The sequence below is a fragment of the Micrasema longulum genome, unplaced genomic scaffold (assembly GCF_059751315.1).
Source record: "Micrasema longulum isolate JH-2025_06_02 unplaced genomic scaffold, ASM5975131v1 h1tg001795l, whole genome shotgun sequence".
NCBI lineage: Eukaryota > Metazoa > Arthropoda > Insecta > Trichoptera > Brachycentridae > Micrasema > Micrasema longulum.
This window is the reverse complement of record NW_028278969.1, coordinates 231,709-247,781: the sequence shown is the minus strand read 5'-3', so window position 1 is coordinate 247,781 and position 16,073 is coordinate 231,709. Positions and strand designations below refer to the sequence as shown.

The 16,073-nt window shown below is 32.9% G+C and overlaps 1 protein-coding gene across 1 annotated transcript in view; it reads right to left on the bottom strand.

The window, feature by feature from the left end:
* Nucleotides 1-10,057: 10,057 nt before the first annotated feature.
* LOC148273961 (kalirin-like) overlaps nucleotides 10,058-16,073 on the bottom strand; it is a 116,455-nt gene continuing 110,439 nt past the window's right edge. Inside the window, exon 2 of the mRNA XM_088237876.1 lies at nucleotides 10,058-12,385. Coding sequence (XP_088094002.1) covers nucleotides 12,180-12,385 — 206 coding nt within the window. The 3' untranslated portion in view covers nucleotides 10,058-12,179. The remainder of the gene's footprint in view (nucleotides 12,386-16,073) is intronic.

The window sequence follows — 16,073 nt, the reverse complement described above, 5'->3', positions numbered from 1 at the left end:
AGTACACAAAAAGGCCTCCAGTCCGCCCCGTGGTTTAATGGAGTGTAGTGTCCGATTTCCGGCATGTTCGACATGAAAAATTTATTTAAAAATGTGTTTTTTTACTGGAATATTTCTTAGTCCCTAGACTGGCACCTGAATCGTTAGACTGATAATCTTACCTTCATGTTACAAAAATAATTCAAATACGCTGCGGTTGGTGTATCAACGCAATGCCCCATGAATAATAATTTAATAGAAATACAAAAAAGCTTAACGGTTTATGTTTCAGAGTGTATAAAGTAGTCACTTAAACCAGCCAATGACAGGTCATAAGCCCTGTAAATGTGTAGATTTCCATATTCCCATCTCAAAAATGTTTTCCCTCTCTGTTGCAACAAATTTCGATCTAAATAACTCCCTAGGGAGGAAATCAAGCCTGTCTACAAACATTTGGACATACTCAATACTTCGTCTTACTAATAAGCCGTTAGCCGGGAAGGGTTTTTGCCTACATAAGCAAGCATTTGAAAATATCACATTTCTTGATCAACAATACTTTAAATTTGTCCAAATTTTCGAAGACATGACCTTAAATTTCAACCTCTATGGATTTATTAAGTAAAACTTATTACAAAAGAGATGGAGAACATTTTAAAGAAGGGAATATGGGAGTCTAGGCATTTACAGGTCCACTTCCAAATTCTCTTCTAAAATTGTTTTCGCTCCCTGTTGTAACAAATTAAAGTATAATGTTTCATGTCGATTGATGTATTTTTACATTGATCAAATCTAAGGAAACGTCAGCATCGTGATGTAGTGGTCAGCGCGTTTGCCTTCCATGCAAGATGTCTTGGGTTCGATTCCCGGCATGGATGATTTATTTGAAAAGGGTGTTTTTACACTGAAATATTTTATGGTCCCCTCGACTGGCACCTGAAGCGTAAAACTGATCATATTACCTTCATGTTACAAAAATCGACAAAATACGCTGCTATTGGTGTACCAACGCAGTGCCTTATGCACCATTAGGCGCAGAAAGGGAATGATAATGGTGATGATGAAAGATTCACAAGATATTATGTGCCAGAAAAACGACTGGTTTTATAGAATATCGATAAGAGAACTGAACGTTCGATTTTTAGTTGTGAAAGCATGAAAGCCGCAAACATCAAATAAAAAAAACACAGGGAGTCTATGAGCAATGAAATATAAAGTGCTGTCAATACATCTTCGGAAGAAAAACACGCTCTTTTGTAATGCTCTTTTAGCTGTGAGCAGGTTCCCGTCGGTGTTACTTCATACGCTGACAACTGGGCTTAAGGATGAAGATTATTGCGGAAGGGTTTACAAAAAGATAGACGAGAAGAGAGAAAATATAATATACACTCGTAAATCAAGCAAAAAGAATAAGAGCAAGCGATTTTCCCGGCAAAATGTCATTATTTGATTAATTAAAATTAACTGGGTTAGAAAGTAGGAAATAAGTGATACAGAAGGGACTGATCCTAGAATTAACAACCACGGGACACTAACCGACAACGACTTCAACATACAATATTTGAGATTGTCCAAACGTTTGTAGACCAAAGACTGGATTTCACCCCCTCGGGAGTCAATAAGATTAACAAATTACAACAGGGATGGAGAATACCTAAAATAAGGAAATATGGAAGCCTAGGCATTTACAGGGCTTCTGACCTGTCATTGGCTGATTTAAGTGGCCACTTTACACACTGTGTAACATTCACCATTTTGCCTATGTTTGAACATCCATATTTCTTCCATTCTTCCATTTGTTGATAACTAAAATCAACGAATGGAAGAATTAAACAAATATGGATGTTCAAACATAGGCAAAATGGTGAATGTTACACAGTGTGTAAAGTGGCCACTTAAACCGGCCAATGACTAGAATCAACAAACGGAAGAATTGAAGAAATGTAGATGTTCAAACATAGGCAAAATGGTGAATGTTACACAGTGTGTAAAGTAGCCACATAAACCAGCCAATGACAGGTCATAAGCCATGTAAATGCCTAGACTTCCATATTCCCATATTTAAGGTATTCTCCATCCCTGCTGTAATTTGTTAACTACAACATTTTTGATTTGCGTTATTTATTGACATTAAGGCGGAATTCCACTGTAATGATTGTAATAATAACTTATATTTACATATAACTAACAAAATAAAAATACTTGGGACACTTCCACTTATTTATTTAAAGTGCTATCACCCTCTAATTGGCATCTTCAGACTGATCAACTTCAACAGAGATGAAAAACATTCATGATAATGGAATTTGTATGTTTAAGAATGTACAGAGATTACGTGTCATTGTATTTTTTTTTTATTTCTTTTTTTTTCCATACATATATTATTTACAAAGAAATATAATTACAAAAATACACCCTAAAAAATTCATCTTAAAATTAAGCTATAACACAAATTGGAAAAAATGCCCACAAAGACTTCAGCGTCTTAGCGTGGGCTACCTTTTTTAATTATTAAAAAGTTCATAGCATAAAAATATGGTATGACATGACCATGAAAAGAAACATAAAAGAAAAACCAAATTAACATATGCTGATATTACGAAAATATGATTTATTTGCAGTTTGCATTTATTTTTTATTTTTAAAGAATGTGTCTATCTGTTCCTTCCATGCTAATCCAAGACCCCAAACCTACTTTAAACTGTAGCAGTGATTTAATGTTTTGTAGTTCCTTAGAAGATTGAAGGATCTTGGACCAACATGTAAGGAGTGCATCTGTGCGAATTTAGTTCTGCATCCAGAAACTGAAAAATCCGTAGACATCAAAACTTATTTCTTTAAAAGTTGGTCAATCTATGTAGAAGTATTAGACTACTTTTAAGTGAAGAGTAAACTACTAATTCGGTTTCTTGTCCCACTGATCAGAGATCTGAGGTTCGAACCGCAATCTACCAAAACTTGAATCCCATTTTCCAGCAAAGTTATTCACGACTAGTTAAAATCGGCCTCTAGGAAATTTCAAGGCATTAGTATATTTCTAAAAATACGGGTGCGAAAAATTGCAATTTCGCAAAAATAACGTCAGTTAGTTAAAATACCTTTCCTATTTGTGAATAGATATGATGGTTTTACCGCCCATACATCCGTGCATATGGAAAACACAAAGTGAAGAGGGTCAAAGCGGTTTCAACAAAAACCGCCGACCGAAAAATGGCAATTTTGAGAGTTATGAACGGAAAATGCGGCACCGTTTTAATAGTGTGATTAATGAAAGCAAAAAGAGCACAAAGCGGACGTATTTTTAATGAGAATCTAATGAAAAAATCCGTGACAGTATTTTATTATATTTTTATTTTACATAACTCTGAAAACCTTGTTTGTTTCATGGTGAATTGTACACAAAGTTGGGGCGTTAGCGCATTTGCGTAGCATGATCTAAATTGAATAGAAGAAGTGTAAAGTTGTCACTTATACCAGCTTATGACATAAGCCCTACCATCATAAGCCCTGTAAATGCCTAGACTACCATATTTCCTCTATAAAATGTTCTCTATTTCTGTCGTAATATGACAAAATATATATTCGAAGGGTGTTCGTGAACATATTTCCGACAGTTGTTATACATCGAGAATATTGAAGGTTTTACCCACTTAATATAATATCTTTGTTACTACTAATAGAAAAATGTGTTGCGACTTTTTTCTTTATACTTATTGTAACATGTCCCGCCATTAAGTTATAAAACAAATGGCAATACAAACTTGTGTTTGTATCAAAATTAATTATTTAAAAGTGATCACGGTAATAAGCTCTCTAAATGAAAGTTATTATTTTTTACGGCCTTTCGGATACTGATGATGTACTTATGGATTATTACGCCGTGTGTTGCGCACATCAACCCGGATGATGATCTCTACAATGCTACAAGGCGGCCTCAGTGGTGTAGTGGTCAAAACGCTAGACCCACGTACGGAATGTTCCGGGTTCAATACCCGGTGCGAACATACAAAAATATTAGATTTTTCTCAAGCCTTGGTGTTCTGCGCTGTAATTCACCACTGTAATTAGACCTGTTGTGGTGTAAAAAAATATTAAAATAACAAATATCCTGTGAAAAATTAATGCTGTCCGAAAAAAAATAATAATAAAAAAAACATTGTTAGTTCTGAAAACAATTTCACCGCCTCTGTTAAGATAAAATCCCTAAATCAATTACATAAAGAAAGGAAAATTACAACTTATTTTTTTCCGTGTCTTTATTAATAAAATATTATATAGTTATAAAATAATTTTGATTGTCTCTCAACCTTCAAAATAACACTTAATAGCAAAAATGTTTCATTAAAATGACTACGTTTTCATATAATACAATGTAGAAAACTTTCTTTAGTAAATAGGTATAAAAAATAACGTATTGGCTGGGATCCAAGGGATATAAATATCATTTTTACAAACCGTACTAGCATACGCGTAAAATTTTCGCATAAAAATGAATGATGTAGGCGCTATAATTCTAAACATTGAGTGAGTCTAGAAAAGATAATATCTTTAGGTAAATGCGAAAGTTGCTAATATACCAAAAGGTCGATTGTCACAAAAAAAAACTCATTGTATAAAATTGTTCAAACTGTCAATATTTATAAAAATGGCTACGAACTTTAAATAAGTAACAATGAAATTACGAATACATTTCAATCACAATCTGGCCGAAGAATATTAGCGAAGATACGTATTTGAATACAAATATGCACATTTTCGAAGAGAAAATTCGATTTTACTTAATGCATATTCCCAAAATTCGGAGAATCTTGTTTTTTGTTGTTAAAAAAGTTTGTATTTTAACGTTTACAAACATCAATTATTTTTAATGGATACTGAATTGATTGATTTCGTTACAATTTCTTAATTTCTGCATATAAACATATTTTTAGGGGATTTTTAGTGAGCCTTAAATAGTTTTAACTAACAATTGATACATTTTTGAAAAACAGATTCATACACTAAATGCACCACTGTTGGTATGTAGCGCAGAGTTTGACATTTGCAAAAAGAATTCTTTATTCGAAAATTAATTATTTCATGATTTAGAATGCAACCATAAACAAGTACTTAGGTATTTTTTCAAAAGCTTTTGACAAAATACAAGGTTTTAAACTTTACATATTACATAACATTACATATTTTATTTGTACGAAATATTCCCAATCAGCAAAAGTGCTGGTATGAGGGGATATTATATATAATAACACAATAGTTTAAATAAAAAGTCGATAAAATAATATCACATATCACTCGTCACACGGGCTGTAAAAACTGTTTTATTTAGGTGTTATTTAAGTACGTATATGTTTTTTATATTTTTTAGATCATTAGAAAGTGAATTGTAAAAATTTATTGCTGTATACAAAAAACTGTTGCTTTTTCTGTTGGTCCTAGGTTGTTCGCAAGTTAAATTATTTGATGCTCTTGTATTTATTTTATGTATGTTTTAGTTAAAATTAAATTTAATATTTGTCTTTATTTCATTCTTTTTTATCTTAAATATCTTTTTTATTTTTTCTGTGTAGATTAATTCCTCTAGAGTGAGCATTTTTGTTATTCTATATAAATTTGTGGTTTTAGTATATTTATTGAAATTAAATGTTACTTTAAGTGCTTTATTCATTGTTCTTTGTATTGATTCTTGCATCTGTTTACTACATTGCGATCATATTATTAATCCATATACGAAGTGTGGAAATATAAAACCATTGTACATCATTAATTTTGTACTTTTATCAAATACTTCTGTTCTTCTCATTATTCCAATAATTGGACCTACTTTTTTTATAACTGCTTTGATATGTTTTGTCCACGCTAATTTTTCATCCACTTCCAAACCCAAGTACTTTAAATTTTCTGTTTGTTTAATTTTCACATCTTTGATTATTAGGTTGAGTTTTGTGGGTCGTTTGTTTTTCGTTTTATTATCATATATTTAATCTTATTTGTATTTATTGTTAATAAGTTATTTTCTAACCAGTACATAAATTTATTCAGATTCTCATTGATGTTGTTTTGCAGTTGGGTTTCATTATCACCACTATATATCAATAGAATATCACCTGCATATACAAAATACCACCCTGATACATTGAATGTCTAAGGTTATCGATATACAATAAATACAATAGGGGGCCTAATATTGACCCCTGAGGGACCCCTATAGTTATAGGTATCTTATCACTCATATAATTAAGATTCTTTGTCATTGCCTTTCTTTCCTATATATAGTACCTAATTAAATTCAATGTTTGAATATGAATATTTTTTAGGTTTGGAATTCAATCATAATTTCCTTTTATCCAGACAGTTTTTGCACGCTTTCACGACGCAGAAAACTATAATAAAACTGCTTTGTTTTTACAACCATTAACCTGTCCAGTTATTAATTTTAAATATACAGTAAATATCATTTATAGTCTGCTCGTGGTGTAATGGTCAGCGCGTTTGCCTACCATGCGAGAGGTCTCGGGTTCGATTCCCAACATGGTTGATATGAAATATTTATTTAAAAGGGGGTTTTCACACCAGAAAATTTCATAGTCCCAGGAATGGTACCTAAAGCGTAAGACTGATCATCTTACCTTTATGTAACAAAAATGATTAAACACTGTGATAAGTGTACCAATACGGTACCCTATGAACCATTAGTGCAGAAAGGGAATGATGATGATAAAGAAATATAAAAAGGATCGAACTTCAACCCACCTCATAACTCACCCCATACATACCTTCATAAAATACTACATTTATTCTATTTATTTTAATTTTATTCACAATATAAATTGTATAATTTATATAAACACTTGACTTATCACCTCCATATGTTTAGGTTTAGATTTAATATTAATTTAGGAGATACCTTCAAAATTATAAAATAGGAAAAGATTCATTACTTTATTTTACCTTGATAAGGAAACTTGGGTACCTTCGAAATCGGTCGGTAATAAAATATAAAAGAAGTGGTTAAAAACGAAGTCATTTTATTTATCTTTTTATTACAATGAACAACACTAAAAATACAAAAAAATACCATACAATGGACACTACCAATGACTTACATTTGTATTTGAAAAATTAAATTGGATACAAATTAAAATTAACTAGAAAAGGAACATGATGACTACACTAGCCAGACGAGACATAACATGACTCATCAATCCCTTTCCGCACCTAATAGTGCATAGGGCACAAAGTCGGAAATCGCAACCGAGACCTCTTGCGTGGTAGGCAAACGCGCTGATCATTACACCACGAGGCCGACATGAATAGGCCTTATAATATTTCATATTTAGCCCTAACGTGTTTTAAAAAATTAGAAATTAATAAAAAAAAACACAAAGTAAGTGATTCAAACATAGAATATATTAAAGATAACTCGTTTTGCACTTTTTAACGTGTAACGTTGACTACGAACTATCTTAGGGTTAAAACACCTTTGTAAATAAATATTTCATGTCAACCATGCCGGGAATAGAGCCCGAGACCTCTCGCATGGTACGCAAACGCGCTGACCACTACACCACAAAGCCGAACGAAATAAAAAACAGTAGAACATCAGTATGCGATTCAATATGAAGATTCTACAGAAGACATTTTGCATTAGTCCGCGGTTGTACCGAAATGTGCCGGACTTCAAATAATCAAGGTTTTCGACATTTTTTAACCATATAGATATCTATCATACAGGATTAAAATTATTTAAAAATAGTGTATTGAAAGCTTTTGAATTAAACTCCCGTTGATCCCTTTTTCTCTTACATCACTTCACATTACATACATATATTGTTAATTTTAATCAAATTTTTCTACTGAAATTTGTATAACTGCGAAAATCGCTTTACTGAAATTTTATCAACTACCTTTGGTTTAAAATCTTTTCCTTATATTGCTTTTTTAAATTTTAAATATTACCTATACCTGTTATTTTTTCTTTTTTCTCTGCTGCACTGACATGTTTTTTATACTTTTAAACTACTTTTAATTACTTATATTGAATATGTATATAAAATCAATATATTGCTGCTCTTACTATGTGTCATTAATTTTGAAGATGTTTTTAAATTGACTTAAATATATTTTCTTATTTAAAGATTCTTTAAAAATTCGTCACATCGTTTCTTTGAATCCCTTAAAATATGTATGTGAATATTTATGTTTTTCCTTTTTAAAAAAATGTTATTATTATTTTATTTTATTCTTACATCTGAGCATGTTTTTCATTCTTTATTTTAATCCTTAACTTTTAATTACTTTTACAAATTTTCTTCGTTTTTTTACTTAAATTTTAATTTTTCAACAACTTTTATTTATGTTTTTTTTCCTTCTCTTTTTTGTACTTTAATTAATAACCTTACAAATGATTACTTTATAATATGGGAACTTCGCTGGTCCATTAGAGTTAAGTCTAACTGTGTAAAATATAAAACTTTGTAACTGTACTGTGTGTTTCCTAAATAAAAGAAAATAAAATGAAAATAAAAATAAAAATTACATGGTTTATTGTGAAAAAAAGTGAATAATTGTCCATTTTAGTACGAATGATATTTTATAACAAAACTTAATTAATTGAATCACGTTCCATAATAAGATCAAAACGTTCCCTTTCTTTAATTCTTAATAAACGTATAAACAGTATCTCGATACAATCAAAGTTATTTATTAAACAATTGAAGGTTACCACGTAAGTCAGGGGTCACCGATGTAGGGAACGGAATAACTACGCTAAATGGTGACATTCCGAAGCATTGAGACATAAGTGTCAATGGAACACTTACTATTGTCAAATCAGACAATGAGGAACCTAAGCTCTACGGGAAATTCGATATAATAAATGATTTCTTGCGCGCGGTAAAAATTAGAACATTAAATCGTAGGGCAAAGTTTCCTGAAAATGTACGAAAAAAAAAAAAACGTTTTTATAAAAACGGACTATTTTGAACGACGTCACTGGTTCATATAAAACAACCAATGAAAAGAGAGTTATGGAAGATTTTCGGTTTGCCTGTCGTGAATGGGCCAATGGGTAGAACTGATCGAGAATAAACGGAACAGAATTTTTGACGTCACACGCAGAATTATTTCAGAAATACGAAACCTTAAAAAATCGTAGCGCTGATAATACGATTTTAAAAAATAAAAATAAAAATTCGCTTTGTTTAATTGTCTTAGCAATTAAAAAAAACGCTGAACTTCCTCATTCGATAATCATTCTGATTTCACACGTACAATACAATACGAAAGGGTCCACTGAAATATGTAACTACTGTGTGAATTGAATATGAAACAGACTTAGTGCTTAAATGTACTATCGCTTGTGAACCCGCTCTACCACAACTTAATTCCCATTTTCTTATAGTTGGTTACTTATAACTCGTTGAAAATGCCCCCAAAAATTTAAATATTTAGGTAAATCACAATAATGTAAATAATTCTTTTTTTTAATAAAAAAAAAATTACACGAAACTGTTAATTAAATTATTAACATGTTAATATTATGTTTTGGTCAGTGCATTTCCCACCATGCAAAAGCTCTCGAGTTCGATTTCTGACATGGTTGACATAAAAATATTTATTTTAAAAGGCGTTATTTTTTTATGGAATAAATCAATTTTAGCGTTCTTACAATTTACCAGAATACTTCCATTTTGGTGGTCATTTTCAACGAATTGAAAATAACTTACTATTAGAAAATGGAAATCAAATTGGGGTAAAAAAACCTTCGACCTCTGATCTGAGTCCACAACACTAGCAAATGGACCACAACCCGATTAAATTTCATTTTAAACGACAATAATTTGTAGTATCTGGACTCCAACTATGGAGCGGAGCTGGATTGATGATGATGATGTACTTTTCTTCATAAAATTTACTGTCAACTAACTTAATTCATATTATATTTTAAATGAATTATCAAGAAAAAAATAAATGCCTACATCAATGGTCTACACATAAAAGGGTCTTTTCACATTTTTCTTTTATTTTAATTCTTAATAAATAATATACGCAAAACATTACGACGGTAACGGTTTTAATATTTTTCTCGTGCGGCGTCGGATAAATTTTCTACTAAGGTTAAATAAAAATAGGCATATTTTGAATTTACCAAAAACGAGACGTTTCGCGTCCTGTGGGACAAACAGCACCGTGTGACGGTTTGGCGCCAAACTTATACGCAATGTTTATTAGAAGCGCAGTCAGGGGTCATAACGCGTGACGTAAAAATGACGTGATGCCAACTGCGAGCCGTTTTGTACGTGTTCATTTTTGAGTAAGAAAGTTATAAATGAAAACTTGTTTTGAATACATTGGTAGTTATAACTTTAGAATCATAAAAATCTGCTCTAAATATACATTATATTTTTTACATTATTCCCGACGAAAATACCCTATTGTAGTTTAATAATAAATACACATAAATAAAAATTAAGTATGGATAAATATACGGATAAATTAACTTTGCGAATTCAGAAACTGGATCGTTGATCTTTTCGGAAATAAATACTTGCTGTAAATTCAATTAATTTGTTTCGAAAGCGGGGCAAGGCTTTTGTAATTATTTCATAATTGTTTCAGCGTGTAAAAAAGACGAATTCGTTCAATCTTAATAAAGTTAAGCATAATGCGTTTGCCTCTATGTTCTAAAATCTATCACCTGGAAAGTGTTATTTTTGCACTTACTATATGTACTTAAGCTAGAAAGAGCTTTTTCTACAGCTTTTCTCGTTTGTAACCGAAATTCTAATTATTATTCAATAAATATACAAGGCGTAAAAAACTGTACACTAGAGACAAAATAATTATGTACACTACTTTACATTAATTGTATTAAAATTATAAGAATCCTTCTCAGAAATCCTTGAGAATTTAAACAAGAATAGCCTTCGAGTTTCTTAACGGGTTATATTCTGACATTTAAAAAGTATTCGCTTGTTTTTACGCAGGCTGTTTATTCTTACCAAATTCAGAACTAATTTACCATTGATGATCCCCTGGGTAGTATAGTGGGCAATGAAGTAGTCTATCGATGTTTACCCTTTTAACATAAAATGGCGTTTAATCTTTTCCGAAACTTTTACTAAAGTTTAGTATTGTTTCGAGATGAATAAATGTCACCATGGATGTTTAATTTTCCATCTATCATAATACCTTACATTATTTTTAAAAATTTCTTTTGCAGGTTAAATTTAAAAATTTTATCTAATTCAAATGGAATTTGTTTATTCTTAAAAATATTATTTCTTGTATTGGTCTCAATCCTTAATCATTTAATAAGTAAACGGTATTAAATACAAAATTAAGGTCTTAGAAGCTGTATCTCCCAAAACTCAAGATTATTAGATAATAGTACAGTACAGTGCATGGCAATATTTCATTGCAGTGTAAAACCATCTAAAGAATTTGCGTATAAATTTCACAAATATCGGTCAACATATTATGGGGCAACCCTGAGAGTCTCCCATTTCTTAACAAGATCAAACAGATTGGGTGAGTAATCTGAAACTCCTACAGCTTTTAAGTCTGAATTCCGACCGTCCAACATTAACTCCCTTTCCTCATTCAGGAACGGACAATGCCATAACACGTCATGTTCGGCCGTTTGATTTAACGCGCCGCAAGCGCAATTATGACAATTAACAAGAATGGAGGCTATCCCGAAATTCACCGTGACCTGAAATCGTTTGAGCCGCATGGTGGTTTAGATACCAGCCCCTGTTTCGAACTCTCGCTCTCACGTCCGGGTAAAAGGAATAAGTCCATCTACCCTTTAGAGAGGAGTCCAAACGTTCAATATCCGCCTTGAGGATTCGTCACTACGACTAACTATATGCCCAAAATACTCAATCGATTCGCCCAACTTTAACATACAAATTACTGCTGCACGACTTAAAATCAATTTGGCGGGAAGCTAAGCCGCCTGAATATGCAATGACGCTGAAGAAACATTTCTATAGACCCAATAGCCCTAAATCTTTGAGCACTTAAAATTGTTTGATTCACAGTGGCATTAAACTCTGACTGCATATGACAGTTGTGAAACATAAGTGGCTCTATAAATAACCCTTACAGCGTTACTTCGAAAGCCCCAGGTAAGCCTACTGAACTCGGAAACCGATTGTCCCTTTTGGAGCTAAGAGATGATAGTGGGTAAACGGCACTTACTTGGGTATGGCCATAAGGTAGTTGAGCAGACGCCGGTAGTCGTCCGGCTTGGCGCGTTCGCGGCGCGGCGTGGCGGGGAAGCTGAGCAGCGCGCCGCCGCGGCGGTCGCGCCCGCCCGTCAGCGCGGCCAGCCGCTCGTGCAGCAGCGGCACGAGCTCGAGCGCGCGCGCGCCCTCCATCGCGCACGCGCCGCCCCCCAATGCTGCGGGACAACACACACACTCTTTATTACACATACACAAATAAACAACTGATATTTAACAATAATAACAACAGAGATGGAGAACGTTTAAGGAATGAAACATGCAAGTCTTGGCATTGAATCATTTATAAATGTATATAATTAATTTTATTTTTGAATTAACATAAACTGTACTTTTTTTCTTCTCTTTTGGGCTATAACCGTTTTTCTATTTCTTCAATATTATTTTTACTTATAGGAAACATATTCGATACCCATATTTGCAGCAACAAATCGGTTTCTTAGAACAGGCATTTGCCCATATAGGAACCGATTGCAACATTAGGCATACTAATATTTCTGGCTTGCCGACCCTTCATATACTGAGCTTACTCCTAGTACAGGCAGAATTTGCCAGTGTTTTTTGTGCCATTTTGTAAAATATAAAATTTATGTATAAATTAATAAATAAATTAATTAAATAAAAAAATCATATTTATATTTATTCACTTTGTTGACGGACTTCTTCAGTCTTAAACATAGAACAAAAAAATTGATGCTAGGACAAAAGTGAGTTTATTTGATTTTTAAAATAAATAAAAATATCAGGTTGTGGTAAAGCGGGCAGCGAATGCGAACCTTGGACCTCTGATTTGGAGTCCCCAGCATAACCATAGAAACGCAGCTCAACTTATCATTGAATATGTTAGGATTTGTTCTGCGTACTGCCAGGGATTTCGAAAATACCCACGTACTGAGAACTCTTTACAACTCCTTGGAGCGAAGTAGACTCGAGAGTGGCTCGATGATTTGGAGGCCACATGAACGGAAGTACTGTCTTATGATAGAGAAAATCCAAAAGAAGTATCTGAGATATCTCTACGTGAGAGAGTGCGGGTAATTATCCTTGGCTCTACCCGACCGAGTTTCTCCAGGGTATGCTTGGCTTCAACAGTTTGGAGACAAGAAGGAATGTGTTTTAGACTGCACATTTTTATCGATTGTTGCGCGGTATGGTTGTTAATTCTGAGATTATGATGAGCATTGGTTTGTATGTTCCTGATAATTACCTAAGACAGCGTCAGCATAGATTGTTTCATATCCCGATATACAAGACCAACCTGCCGATGGTTATGCCTGTTGGAAGGGCTACCGCTATGCTGAACAACATCGCTCTGGATGTTGATCTGTTCTATGTATCTGAAGGGGTTTTCCGGAGTAGAATTCTCTTACTATTTTGACAAGAGTCTCTTTAGATACTTATGTCTTTTTATAAAATGTACGTATTAAATTTTAGTTTGTAATGTATGTATTATTTCAAGTAAATGAATTGAATTGAATTGAACATTTTATTTTACCCTTTGTTATTTCGAGCGTAAATAGACCACTATAAATATAATATGCTTGCTTTGAACGCTTAAGACATATAAGCTTACTTACATATTACGTACTTCAATGAAAGTAAGCATCCTTTACAAGTAAAAGGTTGAAGCCACTACACCTAACTTGAAAAGACGTCGGAAAGTGAACGTCACAAAAAAATGTATCTATTTTTACTGAAATATCATTTTGCGAAATACATCGTGTAATCTCACAAATTCTCTGAAAGTTTGAAGCGAAATTCAAGTAAGATTTTACATGGAACGAGTATTTAAAATCTTGTCAGTCTAAAAGCCTTAGGGTAGAGATTTAAACAGGGGTATTGTTTTTCAAGGTAAAAGGGGAAATACGTGGAAAGCGGTTTCCCTAATCTATTAAATTGACAAAGAGCGACCTGAAAGTCGGTTAATTAAGGTCAGGTATTGTAAATCAGAAAATGAATTAATAAGAAATCGAGACATTGACTTCGATACAACGCTGACAAAATAATTTTATTATACATCGGTTATAATATGAGGTGCCAAATAACTGACGTTGAGATTGACATTAATTTAGTAAAAATCGGCCTACAATTTGACGTACCGTTAATTAAAAGAATTTATTACTTTCTAAATTGCCAACGATCCAATCAACAAAAACACAACATTTTAGCAGGTATATAAATGAAAACATTACATTAAGCATTAAGGAATTTTACAGAATTTAGGATAACAATTTTAATTAGGATATTGGGTATGTTAAATTTCGGAGGGGTGATTTAAAAACTACCAACGATTTGAAAAAGATAATTCTATTTCAGGTCCGCTCCCTAGTTAGATCACATGCTGTCAACAAAAAGCCTCCATGCATCTTTGTCAGTTGACAGCTCCTGTGCATCCTCCCAATTAGGTTCGCGTCCCGAAGTTTTGACATCAACTGTTGACGAACAGTCGGCAGCGGTCGCCGGATGCATTGTAAAGCAGGCAAGCGCGATGAAGGCTCTCGGAGGCATCCGCAGTACATGTTCCAGCCAACCGTATCGCCTCGGTTTGATGACAGCAGTTGTCACCGTAGTTTGCTGCGTCCGTTCTCGCATTTCTTCATTTCTCACAAAGTCAAACCTCACATCCGAGATTCTTCTGAAAAGCCTATTCTCAAAACTCGGGATTTTGCTGTTTTGGGCCCTAGCGAAGTACAACGATTTATGACCGTACACGAGAAGATAGATATTTGCGGACATTGGCGACATTAAGTAATTACTAGAAGTAAATTAAAATATATGTTGTCATTAATTTAATTAACAAATAATAAAAAAATGAAATGAATTTTACAATCACCTGAACCAGCATTAAAAAAACTTTGCAATATTTTACTCGTAATACACATAGACATAATACCAATTATATATAGAAGTCTAGGCATCTACAGGGCTAATGAGCTTTATTTATGCGGGTGAGATTCGTGTAATTGAATTATTACACCTACACACTAGGCAACGCCTGAAAATGTTATTTTTTCAATTTCTATACTTCTTCATGGACCGGCGGATTTATCAAAGTGGCCACTTAAACCAGCCATTGACAGATCCCCTCTAGACTTCGATATTACCTTTTGTTAAATGCTCTTCATTTCTGTTGTAATATGTTAATATAAACAGTTCCCTAGGGAGCTAAAATTTGGACAAACTCAAAATATTGTTGATAAATCCACCTATTCCATGAAGAAGCATAGAAATTTAAAAAATAAAATTTTCAGGCGTTGCCTAGTATGTAGGTGAAATAATTCAATTGCACGAATCTTACCCGTATAAATAAAGGTAGCTCTTTAACTTCACAAACATCAACGGGTGAAAGAATTGAAGGAATATAGATGTTCAAATATGGGCAGAATGGTAAATGTTACACAGTAAAAGTGGCCACTTTACACACTGGGTAGATGCCTAGACGTCTATATCCCTACTCTAAAATGTTCTGCATCTCTGTCGTAATAATATGTTAATGTTAACAGCTCCCTAGTGGGTTGAATCCAGTGCTTGTCTACAAAAATTTAGACGAACTCAAAACATTGTATATTTTTTTTATCTATATATATTTATATTTATTTTTGTTAATCTTTGCTTTTAATTTTTGTATAAAATTGTAAGATTCAATATGTCCATGTATTTATAATTTTCTCAAACTGAACGGTTTGGGTAGGTAGGAAGAAATTGCCTTAAGGCAATATGCCCGCCCTTATATGTATATTTATTGTATATGTATATAAAGTGTCAAATAAATAAATAAATAAAATTGTTGATAACACCAATTATTGCATCGGACATTTCTGACATTCATTAAAACACAAGGGGTTA